Source organism: Kryptolebias marmoratus, linkage group LG12 (genome assembly GCF_001649575.2).
Source record: "Kryptolebias marmoratus isolate JLee-2015 linkage group LG12, ASM164957v2, whole genome shotgun sequence".
NCBI classification, from domain to species: Eukaryota; Metazoa; Chordata; class Actinopteri; order Cyprinodontiformes; family Rivulidae; genus Kryptolebias; species Kryptolebias marmoratus.
This window is the reverse complement of record NC_051441.1, coordinates 3,640,149-3,660,444: the sequence shown is the minus strand read 5'-3', so window position 1 is coordinate 3,660,444 and position 20,296 is coordinate 3,640,149. Positions and strand designations below refer to the sequence as shown.

Here is a 20,296-nt window from a genome sequence, read left to right as displayed (position 1 = left end):
CGCGGGGGCAGCAGACCCAGACTTCCCTCTCCCCATCACTTGGTCCAGCTCCTCCGGGGGAATCCCAAGGCTTTCCCAGTCCCTCCAGCGTGTCCTGGGTCTTCCTCTGGGCCTCCTCCCGGCGTCCAGGAGGCGTCCTCACCAGATGCCCGAGCCACCTCAGGTGGCTCCTCTCGACGAGGAGGAGCAGCGGCTCCCTCCCGGATGACCGAGCTTCTCACCCGATCTCTAAGGAAGAGCCCAGACACCCTGCGGAGGAAACTCATTTCAGCCGCTTGTATTTGCGATCTCGTTCTTTCGGTCACTACCCGAAGCTCGTGACCCCGAGATACTTAAACTCCTGCACACCATGGGGTCACCGGGGCCATAATATAATCACACAGTCATTAAATCCCCAAGACGAAGGCAGCGTGATCCTGGATCGTGTCTGTATGTGTTTGTTTGTCTGCACTGTTAGCAAAACATCTCACGAGCCGCTGGGCGGATCCGAACGCAGCTCTCAAAAAAAGTCACCTACAGCTTTTCAAGATGGCCGCAGCAGCTTAGCGACACTTCTACAGATAACCGGTGTGGTGGCAGCCGGGACTCGTACTGAAGAACCGCTGTAGCTCAGCCATTTGTACAACACACAACATCAACGCTGTCTGTTAGCAAAATATCTCACGAACCAGTGAGACATAACTCGGCCTTTAATTTATTTCCTTTTGAACAGAAGAAAACGGGCCTCAGGTGAGGAAGGGGGCCCCCAGATTTGAACCGGGGACCCCCTGACACTGACTCTGGATCATAAAGGAGGATATTTTGTGTCGACAATTTTGAAGAATAAAAAGAGTCAAATAAATTGTTTATTTTAAAGATGTCTTAAAGGAACAGAAGACTCTTCCAAACTGGAAGGTCTGAGGTCAGATTTGGGTAGTGTGAGGGGGTATAGCTCAGTGGTAGAGCATTTGACTGCAGATCAAGAGGTCTCTGGTTCAAATCCAGGTGCCCCCTGGTGTCTCTGCTCTCCTGAAACTTGATGATATTTAATTTAGCTGCTCTGTAAAGACTTATCTTGTCTCGTTAACCTCTGATAAGGACTTCATGTTTTGCAGAGAAACTTCTCAGTAACAAACAAAACCGAAGGCCTCGACCCAAACATGACTCCTTGTTTTATTTTAAGGAGTCTTTCTGTAAGAATAAGCCTTTGTCTCTTTAGGATGCTCTTTATCGACGCAGAAAGCATAAAAAATAAACGGTTTCTTTATCAGACCATAACAACAACAACGACACGCCAGCTAGAAGATGTTAGATCTGTTTTTCTTATGTCTCTTCTGGTCTCTGTGGGATTAGACGCTCCTGTTTGTCCCACAAGGGGACGCTGTTGTCTCATTACTTTACTTGTCCAATAAGAACAGTTTATTAAAGAGCTTCAAAGGATGGAAGATCAACAACTCAACAATAACAGGAACTTCAGTAAAAACACCAAAACATCAGCAAATCTTTTTCTTTCAGGGGTCTTCACAGCGAGTCGTCCTCCATTTAACTCTGTCCTCTGTGTCCTCTGTCCTCCAACTCCCTCCATGTCCTCTCTAACATGGATGTCCCTCCGATGTCCATTCCCATCCCTCCCGAGGACAACCTCAGCATCTTCAGCTCTGCCACTTCCTCTTCCATCTCCAAACCAACAACATGGCTGCTCTCACCACTGTCCTGTAAACCTTTCCTTCGACCTTTGACCTCTGCTGCCACCCTTTCATCCACCCGCTCCGTCCTGCCTGGACCCTCTCCTTCACCAAAACATAATCAAATAAAACCAAAACTAAAACGAATGACGAGTAAATCAACTCGGCTTGTGGAAGAAAAGCAAAGAAGTCCTAAAAGTCACTAAAAGAAACGAGTTTTCAGTCTTTTTTTAAAACAGAGAAGCTGCTTCCAGTTAATTTAAATAACCTGAATGAATAATTGAAGTTTGATTTTGTGTCTCAGGGCTGTGTGAGACGTTTAAAGGTTAGGATTGGATCATTTATGCAGTGTGTGTGTGTGTTTATCATCCTGAGTACAGTTTGCTGTTTAAGAGGGGACTGGTTTCATCTTAAGGGCTAAAAATATCATTTTTCCATCTGAAATGTTCTGGAAAAGCCTCATTCCAGGACCCGTCCCGCCTGCTTGTTCTTATCAGGCCCAGCTGTGGATTTATTTTTAGCTGCGTCTTCATCACAGACCGCCGAAGGCCAGCGTTCATGTGATCAGGCCTAACCGACACCTACAGGACGAATTTTAATAAAAAAAAACAATCACTGGATGTTCATCTACGGCTAATTGGACGACCACCACAGCTAACTGACATTAGGCAACACAAAAACATCCAGTTTTACAGATACTGAGGTAAAATTTGGCGTGGAAGTAGCTGAGAGTCAGTTTTTTTTTATCTCACAACGTCACATGAGATTAAACCTAATTTTATTATCAAGTTTGAACCTAAATGGCAACAACTTCAACGTAAGATTTAACTTTAAAGCTTTTTAAAATGATATGTATTCCTATTAGGAAGAAAAGACTCATTTATGTGTTTTAAAAATGTGAAATAAAACAGTCAGTTTGTCACATTTGTCCCGACTTCATCTGGATTTAAGTTAAAGGGTTTTAATTAAAACAAACTTGTTTAAATCTTTAAATGCAAACCTGGACTGTCCAGCTGTTTAAATCGTGTTTTTGTGTCTAAGGATTGCATTTTAACATCTTAAAAGATTAATAAAAAAAACATTTAAAACCAGAATCAAATCATCTCTCATTGAAAAGACTTCAGAGGAAACTAAAGTTTCTCAGTTTAAACGCTTTAAAATCTTTATTTAGTCTGATTGTTTTGAGGATAGGTTGAATACTCAGCTGTTAACAGAAGTCTGGACAGATTTAAGTTTCTAATAAACATGTTACTAACCTCCCAGAAGCACAAGGGAAGCAATTAAAACTGTGACTAATCTTTATTTATTTAGAGGCGAAACAAGTAACCGATTTAGGATTTGGACTCTTAAGTGAAGAAAAAGTTTAGAGACATTTCTGAGTCGCTTTTGTTGCTTTTCCCTCCCTTCCTGCAGGTTTTTATTCTTTTAAATCCGTGTTTTGTTAGGATCTGTTGTTTGTTTCGTCCTCACGTCAGCAGAACGAGCGCCCAGCGTCTCGTCTGGCAACACAGATCATTAGAGCCGATCCTCGATTTCAAGGGACTTAAGAGGAAGAAGCCCAGAGGAGAAGCTTTTCGAACAACACACACAACGTTTCAGAACAAACGAGGAGACAGCCGCTCATTTACTCGCTTTATTCAAAAACTGAGGATTTGTAGTAAATTTAAACCGGCAGATCAAAGGAAGATGGTTCTCAGGTACACAATTCATGACGGCGCTAATATTTAAAGTTACAGACACACTTTAGAAGTTAAAAAGTTTGAATCCAGGTACTTGGCTTTGAGCACAACAACCCTGAGTCCTTAATGTTTTAATCAAATAAGCAGCCCTCAGAACAGATTCCCAAATAGAGTTTTCTTAGTATTATTTAGCATTCACTGAAACATATTATAAATCAACAAAAACAGACAGACATTTGTAAATGAAAAGGCTTTAGAAGAATGTAAATGAGATCTCTACAGTCCGTCTGTGACAACCTCTCCCTGTCTCTGTTCCCATTCGAGCCGAACTCCAGGAATGGTTCCATCAAACCATAACCTATAAAGATTTTAAGCTACGGTAATCATCGTCAGCCTGAAGCCCCCCCCGATGGGAGCAGAGAGGGGAGCCGGATGCCGGCAGGAAGCGGCTCGAGGTCGGAGAGCGCGTCATCCGAGCTCGGAGACGCTGACGGGAGGAGGTTTTACATGATGACGCACGGCGGGCGGCTTTTGGTGATCTTCTGCAGAGGCTTCCCATCGTAGGCATCCTGGACTACGCCCAAGACCTGCGGCAGACAAAAAAAGAAGGGGGGCAGGTAAAACCACAAAGCTGTGCTCTGAAATAAATACCAGTTAGTGCCCGTGTCACTTACGGAGTCCTCGTGTGGAAAGCCACTCGTCTCCAGCTTGGAGAAAACAAGCTGCCCATTGATCACAATCTCAAAGCTGCCTATAAAAAACAAACAAACAAACAAACTGAAATACAAACATGGCCTCTGACTGGAGTGGGTGTTCAGATAACATTCAGGGTGCAGATGTGGGGGAAAAATACACCCCCAAAAACAAAAAGTCACCATCAGTGAATCTTTAGCTCAGAGCTCATGCATGTACCTGACGCCTCCAACTCACCTGTTCTTCCCACAAAGCCCTCAACTTCCGCATCGGGAAACTCAGCCAGAACAACCTGGGCTAACTCCCGATAGCGGGGTTCATATCCTCAACCGCCGCTGCAGCAAAAGACACAAGCATAAAAAAAACACAGCTTTAACGAAGAACCGGAAGAGGTACAGCTTAGCTTAGCTTAGCTGCTAGCTAATGATGCTAACGGTCGCCGCTCACAAGTATAAAATCAGACTCGCCAAAATATTGAAAATGACACAAAAAAATAATAATTAGTACAATAATACACACGTACCAGTATTCGACTCGAATTTCCACGCCCATTTTGAGGTTACTTCAGACGCGTCCTCCGTCGGCCTTTGACTATGGTTATTTATTTACGACTTAAATGCCAGAACGTGAAGGAGCCGGGGCTTTTATTATGCTGCGTCATGACGTCACGACGTACGCTCCAGACTGGAGCACCACGGTAGATGAAAGAAACAGTGACGTCACGGTCGCACAGTTTAGGAAATGAAGTGCGCGCTGCGATTTTGAATCCAATAATCCAAGAAAACTATGATTTAGCATCTCAAACTTATTACTTAGCATCTCAAAAAAGTAATAATTAAAATATGACTTTAAAGTCCCATTTAAACCAAATGCAGCGCAGTGTTTTTGCAACTTGTCACCTGGACTTTCTTTAAAAGCTTTATTGTAATCAAGTTAGCTGTGTATTATATTTAGACAGAATAAGTACACTAGGAAATAAAAGATTAAAAGTACTTATTTTTCTATTTCTTAGGCTGTAATTGTGTTGTTTTTATACTACAGAAGATAACATTTGCTGCAGCAGAGTTTGGGGCTTCCTCCAGGTTTGTCTTGAACTTTAAAAACTCTTTTTTTTTTAAAGTTAGCAACGAGTCAATGATGCTCTCAGGAGCCCTGCAGCTTCCTAACTTCCAACTGAAGTGTTTGCATGATTTGCGTTTTGCACAATGAAAGCCACTTTTTTTGCATGATGTAAACCTCTGCAAGACAAACGCAGATTAGAGAAGCATCCTCCATCACTTGGTCCTAAAAGGACACAGGTCCAAACCGGATGTGTCTCCTCTGTCTCCATCAAACGGACCCTTTCACTGAAGGAAAATGTGACGGTCATGTGGGTGGATGCTCACATGGGGACCTGAATCATCACCTCCCATGGAGATCACAGCCCTGAGAGGAGAGCTGCTCTGAAACCTCTCAGTCGAATGGCGGTCCAAATGAAGGCCTGTTTCATGTTGTGAACGTTGACTCGGCAGTAAAATAAAGGAACACTTTATGTTTCATGTTGGCAGCAATGTGCTGCATGTTGCAAGCCTGTGGCGGATGGGACGGTTCTCTAATCAGCCTTCTGCTCTGTTGAGGCAACACCCTGGTGAATAATTTCACCCTAATTGTTCCAGTAAACGTGTTTCGAGTTGGCTAAGAGGAGCAAACAAAGAAAAGTGGCCTAAGGGTAGCGTTACACGCATTTCTTCTTGATCTACGATGTTTTAGTTGCATTTTTTCTGGAGGAAACTCATGACAGCGGCGCTCCTTGTCCTTGTGACCCACCGTGACAAACCCAGTGATGTGTCTAAATAGCTGTAAAATTTCAAATAAATGCAGACAGGGGAGCACAAACGGTGGCTTCATTGTTTCAGGAGGGCTGAGGGACATTAAAGAAAACAAATAATCCTTATAGAAACTCATTGTTGGATCATTAAGGATGAAATAATCTTCTGTAGAGGTCCTTACTGCAGCTGGAGTCACAGTTTTAGGGACTCGAAAGCCTTTCAGAGCAAAGAGTCAGCCTCTTTATTCAGTTTATCTTTTTGTTTTAGTCACTGGATCTGAGTTATCCTCTGGTCCTGTCTGGTCTGATCGTCTCTCTGAACGTTATGAAAATGTTATGGAACTTTAGAGCCGTCAGGAGGGTTGGTCATGAGTTCCTGTTTAGATAATTCAGTTTAAACACAGTAGAACAAAACATTAGTAACAGGAATGTAAAACTCTAATATTTAAGCAGGTTGTTTCCATCTCGATTAAAAACACTTGTTAGAGAAGTCAGGGTCAGCAGGTTGGGGGCTTATTGATTTCGACTTTGTCCGTTGGTTTGTTGGTTTTTCTTGTCATGTTCTGTTTTTACTTCTGTTTGTTTATTTGTTTCCTGTTTCCTGTTGTTCTTCGTGCTTTAAAACCTGCTCTGCATTTATTTTTCCTTCACATCCAAGGCTCTGATTCAGGAGTCTCACCAAAGTCAGACAGTTTCTCTGGTTTTTTACGGTCCCAAATTTTAAAAAATGGAAGAAGGGGACACCCAGATTTGAACTGGGGACCTCTTGATCTGCAGTCAAATGCTCTACCACTGAGCTATACCCCCTGCTGCTGAAACAATAGGCTAAAACTCAGCCACTTTTACATATTATGAGCTAAAATTTAGCTTGGTAGTAGCTGAGCGTCATCCTTCACACACTTTGATCACTAACTCAGTTTGAAACATCCTGCAGTATCACATGATGTTATTTTAAACTTCTAGGAATCCCAGGCCTTAAACTTTTAGAGAAGTCAGTAATGTTGCACCGTTTTCTGCAAATTACAACATGACTTGTGGTTGTTTTGTTAATTCACGCTCAAATAAAATAACGTACCGGCTCCGGTAGTGACTCTGTATCGTGTCTTTATTCCAAAAAGAAATAAAATAATAAAAGAGAGAGATACATGACATGAGTTTGTGCTTCAACAAACATTGTACAGGTTTGTAAATGCTTGTAAACTCGTAACATTCGCCCCATTCTCTTGTCATTCGGTGCATGTTTGAAAACCGGAGCACTTCATCCCTCCAGATAAACACACCAGGCAGCCTTAATTACACACCATTTTAACAAACAGGAGCTGTACGGCACAGATAAACACAAATAAACAACAAGCTCTCTTAGTTAAAACCAGAATCGATGAAGTTTGATCGGGAACGCTGGAACACAAACTGCTGATTCATTTCAGAGCGAAACAAGAGGAGTGTCACCCCGCCGAGCTTCAAACCTTCAACCCTCACAGTGTCAGACAGGTGGTTTTATTTTCATCAAATACCACAGTAACTCCGAAGCTAAGGGTTCACAACTCCAACTCCAGAAGAGTTGTGAAGTCGAGTAAAATGTAAATAAAAACAGAACGCAATGATCTGTAAATCTCATAAACCCGTATTTTATTCAGAATGGAACACAGTGAACATATCAGACGTTTAAACGATAATTTAAAAACAAAAACTACAATCATCTGAATGTGACGGCAGCAGGGCATCTCAAACACGCTGCTCCAGATGTTTCTCCTCTTCTTCTCCCATCAGTCTGTAAACATCTGGACCCGAGGTTGTCCCATTCTGTCTGTTCAACAGTCCTGGATGGGAGCAGATGTTGTTCTAAAACCTGGACTAATGCACCCCCATACCATCAGAGAGGCAGGCTGGACCTCAGAACAGTTCTCCTCTTTGGTCCAGAGGAGACACATCTGTTCACATCTGGCTTCTTCTTTGCCTGATAGAGCTTTAAGCAGCATCGGACAGCACGGTGAACTGTGTTTACAGAACAGAACCAGAACCTGATCACCAACATCCAGCCTTTTGGGATGTTTTGCTGCCATCAAATTCAAAATTATTTCATTATTTAAAAAAAAAATTCATAGCTTCAACATTTGATATGTTTACAACGTTCCACTGAGAATAAAATAGGTTTTTTTATCAAGAATGTTTTATTTACATTTAAGCTGTATTTCTACGGGATGTGTGGTTCTTTCTGTAACCAGGACTTCTTTGACAATATAAAAATAATTTAAATTCCAAATCATTGCACTTTTTATACACAAGCTTTAATGTGCAATTCTTATATATATATTTATTAAAAAAAGGTGAATGCAGATATTTTTCTAACGTAACTTTAATTTTTTTCTTTGTTTTTAGAAACCTGAGTGTGGGATGTGTAGCTTTCAGATCCAGTGAGGGCGGTTTGGGTTTGTCCGCAGGAATAATCTCTTCGTTGCACAGAAACCTGAAGGAACGCCGCTGTTAAACAAACAAACAGGAGCCCTCTGTGATGCAGAAAGCCGACTATCCCCTCGCTCTACAGCGGCGTCTCAGCAGGAACGGGTTTGAATCTGCGGGACAAAATGGCTTCTCAGCGAGGCTGTCCTAGCTGCTGGGCAGGACGGGGTCGGAGACGTGCCTTTGGATCTCCTGCATGTCCGCCGGGGTCTCCAGGTGCTCGGGGAGGGACGGGAAGCGCTGGCTTCCACTGAGCAGTCCAGGAGGGTCTTCAGCATGAGGGGACAGCAGCTGGGGGGATGGGACGTCCACGGAGGACAGACGGGGAGGGTCCACCTCTGGTGACGTGGTGTCATCTGACGCCACCGTCAGCTGGATCCCGCTGGACAGGGAGTCTTTGGATTTGTGCTGAAAGTCAGAGTCCGGGCTCTGAAAAGGCAAAGAAGGTGGATCAGATCATAAAAGAACCTTCGATCGGTCTGACCCCGTTAAAAAAAACTAACGGAACATTTAAAGACGCCACAGAAGTGCAAAGAAACATCTACAGAAATGTAAATATGGGTTAAAAGGAAGCAGCAAATGATATGATGGAGCTGTGAAAACGACTCTGCATGAATATACAGGCGTGTTATTAAAAAATTAAAACTGTTTATTAACAAACTAACTCTAAAACATGTACAAGTACTAACTGGGAGGGGCGTGATGGTACTTGTATTTGTACCGTGACATCTTTACAAAGAAGGAGCAGAGGATGGTATCATCGAAACAATCAAACCATGAGCGCTTTTCTTAAAGCCTGTTTGAGTCAGAAACCACGGACAGCTGCAGATGAGAGGCGCACGGGTACAAGAATGAAAAAATGTACAAATAAAAGGATAAAATCGTGTTCGAGGTCCACCTGGAGCAACAAGTTAATGCACATTTTTAGGTATATTTCTGTACCTTGATTTTTCTACTGTATGGCAAAGAGTTGTGTCATATAATCGCACCTGAAGCAGCGAGGCGGAGCCGTCGGTCGGCACGCTGTGGATGGTGGGGGCTCCTGAGCCGTACAGGGTGGTGGGGTGAGGCAGGTGAGTGCTGGGGGACAGAGAGCTGTAGGCCGGGGGAACCGGAGCCATCTGCCTCTGGAGCAGCTGCAGGATCACATTGATGTCTGCAGTCATTCGGGTCTCCAGCCTGGACAGGAGGAAAAAAGCATCAGGATGTTGTCATCATATTTCCCTCCACTTAGAAAACAGAATTTATTCTAATTAGGACTGTCCACCGGGTGTCTCTCTTCCTCTTGCTTTTATTTCATTCTTATTTGGTGAAAGGGAAACAGGATTTTAAAAGGAAGCACGAAGGCCTGACTTTACAGGCATATTTCCATGTTTTCAGCCTCATCTTTGACCCTTTGTGTTGATAGTTTTTCCCCCTCCAGCTCTTGTTTTTCCCCTTTCATGCAAATCCTATCATGAAAGGACTCAGCTGGAAATCTACAGACAAACCCACAGGGAGGAGCTCTGATAAACAGGAACAGAGTAAACAGAGAGATGTGGCCATGAGAGGAGAACCGACCATCTGCAGCGAGCACGCAATGACAGGTGGGGGTATAGCTCAGTGGTAGAGCATTTGACTGCAGATCAAGAGGTCCCTGGTTCAAGTCCGGGTGCCCCCTCTGTGTCTTTTCCTTCCTTTACCTGTTCAGCTGAGACTGCAGGAGTTCTAGTCTTGATTCTAACTCTCTGGGACGGTCCTCGGCAAAGACGTGAGGCTGAAAGCCGCTCCTCGCCGCGGACGCCTTCCTCTGGGTGTCCGACAGCTGACTGGACCGGCGGTCCGACCAGTAACCGTACAGGCCGGACATGTTGATAGGAGCCGCTGCTGCACGTCAAACAAAAGACAATCTGTTTGATTTTAAAGTAAAGTGAATGAATGAAACTTAAGCCTGGTGCCAGAGTTTTAGACGAAGATGATGAGATTATGATGAGAGGGGCGGCCATTTTGGTCATGACCTTATAAACAATCACATGTGAGTTACCTCGACTGTCATCTACTGCCACACAAAATTTAGCTCAGCATCTGCAAAACTGACTAATTTATAGCCATTTCTGTATCGGCTTATATTGATTAGTTGTGGTAGCCATCTTAAACTCCAGAAGTTTTGTAGATGCACCTCTGATCGTTACTTCCTGAGAGTTTCACTGACTGGCGGCGGGCAGTAACAACTGAGCAGACCTGAGTATGGAGGACTCCCGAGCTCCACAGGCTGTCCCACTCCAGCTGAGGGTCCACTGTGAGACAGGAGGCCGACCACTGCAGGCTGGTAGTCTCTGCTGTCGCCTCCGCGGACGTACAGCTCCTTCTTGCTGCGCTGCACGGGTTTCATCTCCTCGTCGCTGGACTGAGAACAGCTGCTGCAGAGGTCGTCCCAGCGGGATCCTGCCCCGGTGCCTTGCCGGTGGTTCGCCATGGAACAGGACCGGTCGGGGTAAGGATCTTCGTGATCCATACCGTCTGTGGAGACAAGGTGAGAGGACAGAGGCGGGTGAGATGTGACGCGGGCGCAGAGACACGGGGACAAATCGTCGCTCTTCGCTCACCTGGTCTGTTCCGACGGCGTAGGGAGCTTCTCCGATGTCTTGTCAGGCGGCAGCCACATTCAGAGTTCCTGCTTGGGGTTGTCTGGTTTATTCTATCTGCCTGATACATATTAGTTTCAGTGATTCAAAGGTGCAAAATGGATCTCACGTTTAACATCAAAATGATCAACAAATCCATGATGTTCATCAGAAGCCTCATCTGTGTGGATGTTTGGAGCAACACTGCCCTCTGGTGGCACTCACATCTCTCAAATTGAAGGTAATCTCCAAGTTGCTCCAAAACATGTCAGCGAAGTCGGGATACATGTCGAGGACCTCCAGCAGGTCGTCCCTCAGGATCTTGTGGAGGTCGCAGTAGGTCAAAGCTCTGACGTCAGCGCTGGATTTCCCCGGCCTCCCGTACAGGCCGTTGGGTTCGCCGAAGATGTCATTCTTTCCTGCAAACGGCACGACAGAAAGGAGGCTTTAATAGCTGCACGCTGAGATGTGGATGGATCTGATTCCAGGTAAAGAAAAGGGCAAAGCGCTGCATCCACTCCGATCGGCTGCAGCTCAGAACAAATTAGCAGTTGTCACAGACACAGCCTGGATCTGAGCGCGGCCCTATTGATGATCAATGCTTTTGTGGAATGAAAGTGGAGCTGTGCCCAAACACCTCTGGCACCACACACACACACACACACACACACACACAAGTTATTAGCATGAAAAGGTTGTGACTGTGGCATTGTTGAGCCACGGGAGAAGCAGGAAGAAAAGAAATGTACTAAAAGTGACAAAAACAAACTCTTCTGCAGCTCACCCAATATGGCCACCACCACGTCATCCCTTAAAATCTCTATTGAACCTCTGGAAATGAAGTAGAGGGCAGTGAGGATGTCCCCGCTGTGGACGAGAGTGTCCCCCGGCGGAGCGTGGGTGGTCCTAAAGCGGACGGCCAGAGCTCGCAGGCAGCCCTTGTTGGCGCCTCGAAACGCTTTGCAGTTCTGCAGCAAGCTGCGGTGCAGATGGAGGCAGATGTCCGCCTGCAGGCACTCAGGGAATCCTTTTAAAACCTGCAGGAAAACAAAAACAAAAACAGTGACGTCAAATAAGGTTTCTGCACGCTGAGTCAGCATTCACACTGAGTTCTGCAATCAAACCGAATCTGCAGATTTTGTGCTTTTTTATCCATTCATGTCGCAAAATGTTCAATTTTAGTATTTGTAACTTTTAATTACTCTAATATACAAAATACATGAGCTTTCAGCTGAGGTTTTCCTACCTTTAGCTTTTTGGTATTGTTGTCCTAATTTTAGTTTTTAGCTAAGTTTTACTTATTTTATCATTTAGCTAAAGTTTCAGCTTTTAGCTCAAATTTAGCAAATTTTTTTAGCTATGTTGTTTTTTTTTATAACTAATCTGATGTTTTGGTTACTTTTTGCCTCCACCATGAATGTCACCGGTTTGTTTTCGGTAAAGTTTGTTTGTTTGTGCACAAGATTACTCTAAAAGTTAGGAACGGATTTTCATGAATTTTTCGGGAAGCGTCAAACATGCGACAAGGAAGAAGTGATTAAATTCTGGTGATGATCCGGATCACGATCTGGATTCAGGAATCGTTTAAAGGAACAGAGATATTAAAGATCCCTTTAGCGAGCGGACAGAGGGGCAGGTTCGGCTTCTTCTATTTTATAGTTTAGCAAACAGTTTAGCTAATTTTAGCTTGTTTTAATTTGAACAATTCAGCTTTAGCTTCTTTAACAAACTTCAGAAAAGTCATCCGGGGCTCATTTCTCTGCTTTAAAACAGAGAGGCGTGACATCAGATCCAAGCGATTATCTGTTCTCACATCGAACCGGCGAGGATCTGATGCTGCCGTCTGGCTGCGTCATCCCTCGCCGATATTAGCAGCAGAGGTCCGACGTGTTTGAACGCCAGTGCCGGAAAATAGGTCACCGACCACAGAAACCGCCAGCTAAATGAGAACGTCCCACCACTGCACTCACAGCAAACTGTGACAGATTTTTTAAACAAAAATAAGACATAAATGTAAATAAAATAAAAGTTTCACTGCAGTGAAAATGGGTCGCTGCTGCAGGACGGAGCAACAAACGGGTTACGCAACACAAATACGATGAAAGCAAGAGCTGTAAAAGGTGACAGACAGGACGCAACATAAATATATTTATCTGCAGGGTTTATGTTAAAGTTGTGTTTCAGATGTGTGCAGGACAGACTTCAGCTGTGCAGATTGATTGTGTTTAAATAAAAAAATGGGATAAAATAAAACCCAGGGGCAGTTTTAATGCAGGAAATATGTTTATAAATCTAAAAAAAACAGCTTAAAGTTAGGAGAAGTAAAGAATTTTGCAGTATTTGAAGCTTTTTGGGGGGTGGGGGTTTGAAAAGAAAAACACAAATTGAACAAACAGAAGCCCAGAAACCGTTTGACCCACAGTCGGTGAGTAAACCTCGACCATCTGAGCACCGATATAAGAGTATCTGACATTTCTCTGCAGGAAAACTGGGTCACTGAAACACAAACACATCAGAGAGGAGAAACAGAATATAAACTGGGTCTAACTAAGAGCAGGAGGGAGAAAAAAAAGTGGCTGTTTTTACGATTAATCTACAGCACTGAAGCACGTATGTTGAAAATGAGTCCTCACGTTTGTAGATGTCTGATCTGTGAGCTTTCTGAGAGATGAGGGCGTCCTCCTGACCTGCATTGAAATGCTCTGCCACAGACATTAGCACCAAAACAACCACTCACTGTTAGACATTTCTGCAGAGAAGCATGCTGCGACACGCGACACTTACGGCGTTCATGTCGATGCCGTTGGTGTAGGACCAGGCGTGCTGGAAGTACTCCTCCAGCCTCTGCCTCAGGCCTCCTGGGATCTGATGGAAGCGGATGAACTCTTTGACCCGCAGCATCTGCGTGTGGTACCGGGCGGTGCCGGAGTACAGCCTCTGGATGATGGCCGACACGTTCCCGAAGATGCTGGCGTACATCAGGGCTGCGTGGGACACGGGACAGAGAAGACGAGTGAGCGTAGAAATACGATTTTAAAGGTTTGATTCCACAACTCATGAACAGGTTTGGATGTTTCTTTTTATTCACAATGGGGCAGCTAAGAAACTGGACCATTTTTAGGAAAAAATAAAAGGAAATTTTGAATTTGATGGCAGTTGTTCCAGATGCTTCCCTCAGTGCAGCATCTCCATCAGTCTGTAAACATCTGGACCTGAGGTTGTCCCATTCTGTCTGTTCAACAGTCCTGGATGGGAGCAGATGTTGTTCTAAAACCTGGACTAATGCACCCCCATACCATCAGAGAGGCAGGCTGACCTCAGAACAGTTCTCCTCTTTGGTCCAGAGGAGACACATCTGTTCACATCTGGCTTCTTCTTTGCCTGATAGAGCTTTAAGCAGCATTTGTGGACGGCACGGTGAGCTGTGTTTACAGACAGTGTTCCTGAGCAGAACCAGAACCAGAACCAGCCTTGACCTTTGACCTCAGAGACTTCTACAGATTCTTCAGATCTTTTGATGATTTTATGAATTGAGGAACATTTTTCTGACCTCTTTCCTCTATCCTTAAACCTTAAACACAGTTTTCCTCAGCCTGGTGAACCTCTGCCCATCTTTACTTCTAAAATCTTATTTTTATCCCCACTCCTCTCACAGACCTGCTGATAATTAACCTAATTAGCTGCTAAATGCTCTTCAAGTGTTTCTGATTCGTACCCTTGACTCTTCCAGCCTTTTGTTGCTCTTGTCAAACCTTTTAGAGACGTGTTGCTGTCATCAGATTCTTTCTAAAAAATGGTACAATTTCTTAGTTATGCTCCATCGTGAAGAAGAAATATGTTTTTATAAACTTTTTCAGAATTGGGATTGCATAAATCTACAAACTGTTTGGCATACAGAGGTCTTTCTCGCTGTACTCACAGCCAATGAGCATAACGCAGATGGAGAAGATCTTTTCTGGGTTGGTGTTGGGCGAGACGTTGCCAAAGCCCACGCTGGTCAGGCTGCTGAAGGTGAAGTACAAAGCTGTGACGTACTTGTCCTTGATGGAGGGGCCCGAGCTTCTGTCGCTGCTGTTGTAATGCTTCCCGATCTGGTCGGCCAGGTTGTCGAGCCAGCCGATCTTCATGCCGCCCAGGCGCTCGGACCCGGTGCGCTCCATGTTGCCGATGGCGTACCAGATGCAGGCCAGCCAGTGGGCGATGAGGGCGAACGTGCACATGAGGAGGAAGAGGACGGCAGCTCCGTACTCGGAGTAGCGGTCCAGCTTCCTGGCGACTCGGACCAGCCGCAGCAGTCTGGCCGTCTTCAGTAACCCGATCAGAGTCGTCTGAGTCTGAGGCTCCGTCTGCGAACGGAGCAGAGGGACGTTAGCCTGAGAGGTGGTGGTTCAGAACTGATTTATCACACATCGTTACGACCTAAACGAGGATTAATATCGTTGAGTTCATTCAGGACAATAAAACCAAATAACAGAAAATAAATCAAATTCACGCTGACGCCTGAAACGTCTGTAATTATTGGGTGAAGCTATAAATTATTCTGTCTTCTTACGTATGCTGCTTTTAGCTGCCATAAGACTTTAGCTACTATTCTGCCTCTTTAAGCTTTGAGCTAGCCTTCTGCTGCGATTAGCTTCAGCCTAACCTTATAATACATTTAATCTTAGGTACCCTCTTGCTTTTTTAACTCTCAGCTAGTTATTTGCTAGTTTTAGTTAGACTTTTAATACTTTTATCATTTAATTAACCTTTTTCTGTGTTTTGTTTTATTAGCTTTTAGCTAGCCTTTGCTACGTTTAGTTTTTAGCTTGCCTTTAGGTACTTTAGCTAGCCTTCTCCTACTTTTAAATTGCAGCTAACCTCTTACTGCATTTAATCCTTGGTACCTTTTCGCTACTTTAACTTTTTGCTACTTACAGGTAGCCTTTTTGTACTTTAATCTTTTAGCTAACCTTTTGCTGATTTTACCCAGAGTTTTTGTTAGCTTTTAGCTAGCCTCTTGCTGCTTAAACCTTTACTTACCCTTTTGCCACTTTTACCTTTTACTGCTTTCAGCTAGCATTTTGCTTTATATAGCTTTAGCTAACCTTTTGACACTTTCAGCTAGTGTTTTTCTGCTTTAGCTTGTAGCTGGTGTTTGGCTACTTTTGGCTCTAATGGTCCTTTTAGCTTTTAGCTCGTGTTCTGCTTCTTTTGGCTTTAATAACTTCTTCCATGAGGATTCCTCCCTGACTCTCTGAACTGGGCTCAGTCTGACTGCAGGTAAGACGCTGACCGCACCTTTAAATAGTTTCAAACCGCACGCGGCGCCGAGCCTCTAAGACGCAGCCTGCGCCGCGTGCTCTCACCTCCTGCGAGCCGGAGCGATAGATGAGCAGGTCGAACGGGATGGCGGCCACGATGTCGATGAGGAACCAGCCCTTGAAGTAGTGCTGAGCGATGCGGCCCGGGTGGCTGACCACCTCATCGTTGTGGTTGACGTAGGTGGTCCTGAAGTTGATGAGGATGTCCACGATGAACATGACGTCCACCACCAGGTCCACCACGTTGAGCGGGTTGCAGGTGTAGCCGCAGGCGCTCTGCTCGTCCTCGGCCTCGTTCAGGAGGAAGGCGGCGGAGTACGGCGTGAAGATGGCTGTGTAGATGACCAGCAGCAGGATGACCCAGTCCCACACCGCTTTGAAGGGGCTGTAGTGAAGGATGGTCCATTTGTGGATCCGCGGAGCCTGGAGTTTGTACTCCGGCAGCACGTCAGCACCGAGAGACAACACCTGAGGAGGAGGGGAGACGGATTTAGGGAAAAGAAGATTAAACCGAATCCAAGTTATACTCTGAACCAGATAAGAAGGGAGGAAATCGTTCTTTAGAGCAGAAACGTCGGAGTCGGAGAAAAACAAACAGTGTGAGTTATTAGTGGTTAACAACCGTCTTCAAGTGAATATAACTTTAATTTCCAGGTTTTATTTTTCAATTTTAGCAATCTTTGCTCAAATAAGACTTAATCAAACACAATTAAAGTTTTAAAAGAGAAGAAAACTGCTGTCATGTTTATAGTTTTGATCTGTCCTTTTAAAATAGCGGCAGTGCTTTAATTTATTGTCAGAATCACAGTTTTAGATGGGAATAAATCAAAAACAGTAAACAAAAAAGCAGCTTAAAAGGGACACAATGCAGGAGAAAAGTCTTAATTTATTAATAAACTTAAACACATTAGTAGATATTTAAACCTTCAACAAGATATTAAAACGCAGGGACAAAAACGTATTCCTAAATGAAAGCCTTTTATGTTTTCTGAAAACACAGAAATTACTTTTTTTGATCCTTATTTTTAGTTTGGGCTGCAGTTAAACCAGCCAACGGTGAGTCACGACAATTACTGATTCTGAGTCAGACCAACTGACCAGTACCACAATAAAAGCCTCCATGGTCCCGGTCCAGGTCCAGGTCTTAACGAGGACAAACGGGCTGCAGGGACCGGCTCCTCTTCCTGCCTCGGGTTTCTATAAACGCCACATTCCAGCCGAAGAGTCCTCGAGTCTCGGCTCGTCTCGTCGAGCTGCACTTTTTAAAAGTTCTCACCGTGTGACGCCTCCCACCGAGGTTCTGGTCAATTCGGGGCCAGGCTAAGTGCTGGAATCGACTGGGGGCCACGTAAAAGAGTGACTTGCGTTGGAAGCAAAGTCAGAACTCAAAATAGCCGAGTGATGGGAAGTGAGCAGGATCATTCTTTTCTGCTTTTAAGGCAAAAAAATACTGAGTATTTTTGCACCACAGAGCTCGGATCGCTGCAAAAATCCTCCAGCAGTTGGACTCCTGACTACGTTAAGATACCAAAATTATGATGAGGCGACCACAAAAGCCTAAAGCATTGCAGGATTTTGTTTTTCTGCACTTTCACCTGCTTTAAAAACAAATGAAAGGCCTAAAATCTCCTGAAGAAATAAATATCGCCCAATGAAGATCATTTTCATTGATGAGGAAGAAAACAGTTTGGAGAAACCTTAAAAATATCACGTATGTTGGGAGATGTCACACTCTGAGTATGTGTCGACTCTGCTATGACCGCAGCACGATGGTTAAGTGGTTAGCCTCACAAAATGAAGGTTGGGGGACCCGGGATCTTTCTCCTTGTCTCTGTGTGGATTTCCTCTCACAGTGTAAAAACGTGCATGTTCGACCGCCTTCGAGCCCAGAGATCTGTGATCTGAATGGCTGCCTGGTTAAAAAAAAACAACAACAAATTTGAGCACGATATCTGGGAAATTGGCAGAATTTCGACCATTTTTGTGTTGGCTGTCGTGAATTAATTTGGGCCCAATCAGATGTACACACAAATCCGATGATTGTTTCCTGAAAGTTTCATTAAAATCCATCCTGTGGTTCAGGAGATGTTATGGAAGCAGAATCGGGCTCTGCTTCCATTCGCTCCAGTTTCGTGAAACTGTTTCGTTTTTTTTTTTTTTTGTGGGAAGCTGCAGAATTTCGTCAAGCCTGATGTGTGTTTCCACGCAGGCTGAGCTGATGGCGAAGGGCGACGCAGCGATGACGAAGCAGGGAAACCTGTTATTGATGTCGCCCGCCGCTGCGTTGCGTCACGATGACGAGCAGCGCCGCGTCTGTCAGCGTGACCTTTCTTGTACACCGAATACTCCTGAAGTATGAGGAAAATCCTATACATTAAACAATATATTCTATAAAATCCCTCCTTCTACTATATAACCTGTAATAGCACAAAAGTGGTTCTCAATGTTGGGGTTGGGACCCCACTTTGGGTCATGAAACAGCAAACGAAGGTCCCCAGTTTCTCCAGAAACCAAATTAAATGTAATATTCTTGTTATATATAGTGTATAAAAGCAAATACAATCCTAAATGAATAAAAACAGCATCATAGCTCTTAACGATGTTTGTAATGCTTTAGTTTAATAAGGTTATAAGTGAAGTTTGTAAACTTAAACCGGTCATATTTGGGGTCAGAAGATCACTGTTTCAGCCGGGGATTTTACTTTAAACAAAATCCTGCTGACGCCATTATTAAAATTAAATAAGGTGGTGGTTTATTCAGAAGATAAAAACAGGGATGGAAGCAGCCAAAGGGAGACGCGAGGAGAGAAGCCGGCTAAAGTACTCACAGGATGAAGTTTCTGCTTGATGCTCATGTTGACAAACCACGAGCGGGAGAAAGCTAGAGACAAAAAGAGCGAAGGCGACCTCTGTCCATCAGTCTGCCTCTTTGCTCCCTTCTGCCCGAAGCCCTGCCCTCACCGAGCGATCCGCTTTCAAACACGCAAACCCAAACCCTCCATCGGCTCCGGCGCTGAAAACCAACGCGGGGCCTTGAAGAACCGGATAAAACACGACCGGTTTTCGCTGCCTTTGAACGTCGCTGCTCTCCGATCGGCGCTGGAAAGAATTATGCAAACGTTGCCGTGTGTTTTTCCACATGGATTGGGTTACAATCAATGCCCCGTCGATAGCTGGCCGTTACAGTTAATAACCCAGAAACGATGACATGTTTAGCCCCGATAACCGCGAGGATCAACTCAGGGACGAATTCAAACACATGATGTTGAATAATTCCACCAGAATGATCTTTTCTTAAACAGAATCAAGTATTAATACAGAAAAGGACACGCTAACAGGAGAATTAAAGGGATTCTTGCAAGAATGCATATCACTCGCCGTAAATCTTAGCTTAAATTTGTGTTTTTTTCCCCTTCTGCTAACAGACAAGACACTAACACACACACACCGACACGAGCAAAAACATGATCTCCCGATTAAATATCAACAAGCCTCAAAAAAATAATGAAAAAAAAAACCCTGCAAAAACTAAATCTGCTCAGTTTAAAGAACTGATTTATCTTCTTAACCCTGTTATGACCTCATTTAAAACCAGGGGGTGCCACATAAACACACACTAGTTTTCCTGAAACCACACACACACACACACACACACACACACACACACACACACACACTGCTCGGCTCTTCTCAGGTTTCCTGTGTTTAATGAACTGCAGGCAGATCGATCAAAGGTGTCGAATTTAAATCTGAATTAAATCTGCTCCTGAGAGGAAATCCAACATGGAGGCCGTTTTTTTGGGGGTCCAGCCGTGTGTTTTCATCAGGGGCAGAACCAGAGGGCGCCAACGCCGCCTGACCTCCATTTCCATTAGCGGCAGAGGTCAAGGTCACCGGCAGCATCAAGCCGCCGAACGCCGCTCGATGGCCTCGCAGCGGCTGGCCTTTTTTCCCTCTCGCTTTCATAACGGCGCCTCAGCAGGACCCCTCGCCACTGCCACAGACGGCTTCACAGGCAGTCTGTGACACACACACACACAACCAGCCTCACACACACACAACCAGCCTCACACACACACAACCAGCC

General features: G+C 44.5%; 2 protein-coding genes and 3 non-coding genes across 5 annotated transcripts in view; 2 read left to right on the top strand and 3 right to left on the bottom strand.

Moving 5' to 3' along the window:
* Positions 1-921: 921 nt before the first annotated feature.
* On the top strand, positions 922-993 carry trnac-gca. Its single transcript has one exon. It is a non-coding gene; the product is annotated as a tRNA-Cys (tRNA).
* Positions 994-3,283: 2,290 nt separating this feature from the next.
* On the bottom strand, positions 3,284-4,713 carry selenow2a (selenoprotein W, 2a). Its single transcript, XM_017419348.3, has 4 exons — positions 4,560-4,713; positions 4,274-4,371; positions 4,018-4,094; positions 3,284-3,930 (listed from the first exon to the last, which is right to left on the bottom strand). The coding sequence occupies exons 1-4, from the start codon at positions 4,586-4,588 to the stop codon at positions 3,847-3,849; spliced, it is 288 nt and encodes a 95-aa protein (XP_017274837.1). The 5' UTR covers positions 4,589-4,713; the 3' UTR covers positions 3,284-3,846.
* Positions 4,714-6,578: 1,865 nt separating this feature from the next.
* trnac-gca lies at positions 6,579-6,650 on the bottom strand. Its single transcript has one exon. It is a non-coding gene; the product is annotated as a tRNA-Cys (tRNA).
* A 1,201-nt stretch (positions 6,651-7,851) lies between these two features.
* Positions 7,852-20,296, bottom strand: part of kcnh6a (potassium voltage-gated channel, subfamily H (eag-related), member 6a) — a 26,934-nt gene continuing 14,489 nt past the window's right edge. Inside the window, exons 7-16 of the mRNA XM_017419436.3 lie at positions 16,255-16,677; positions 14,826-15,252; positions 13,691-13,890; positions 11,691-11,943; positions 11,132-11,325; positions 10,889-10,988; positions 10,524-10,802; positions 9,986-10,169; positions 9,293-9,482; positions 7,852-8,732 (exon numbers count right to left, since the gene is read on the bottom strand). Of these exons, the coding sequence (XP_017274925.1) occupies positions 8,451-8,732; positions 9,293-9,482; positions 9,986-10,169; positions 10,524-10,802; positions 10,889-10,988; positions 11,132-11,325; positions 11,691-11,943; positions 13,691-13,890; positions 14,826-15,252; positions 16,255-16,677 (2,532 nt within the window). The 3' untranslated portion in view covers positions 7,852-8,450. The remainder of the gene's footprint in view (positions 8,733-9,292; positions 9,483-9,985; positions 10,170-10,523; positions 10,803-10,888; positions 10,989-11,131; positions 11,326-11,690; positions 11,944-13,690; positions 13,891-14,825; positions 15,253-16,254; positions 16,678-20,296) is intronic.
* On the top strand, positions 9,892-9,963 carry trnac-gca. The gene has a single exon. It is a non-coding gene; the product is annotated as a tRNA-Cys (tRNA).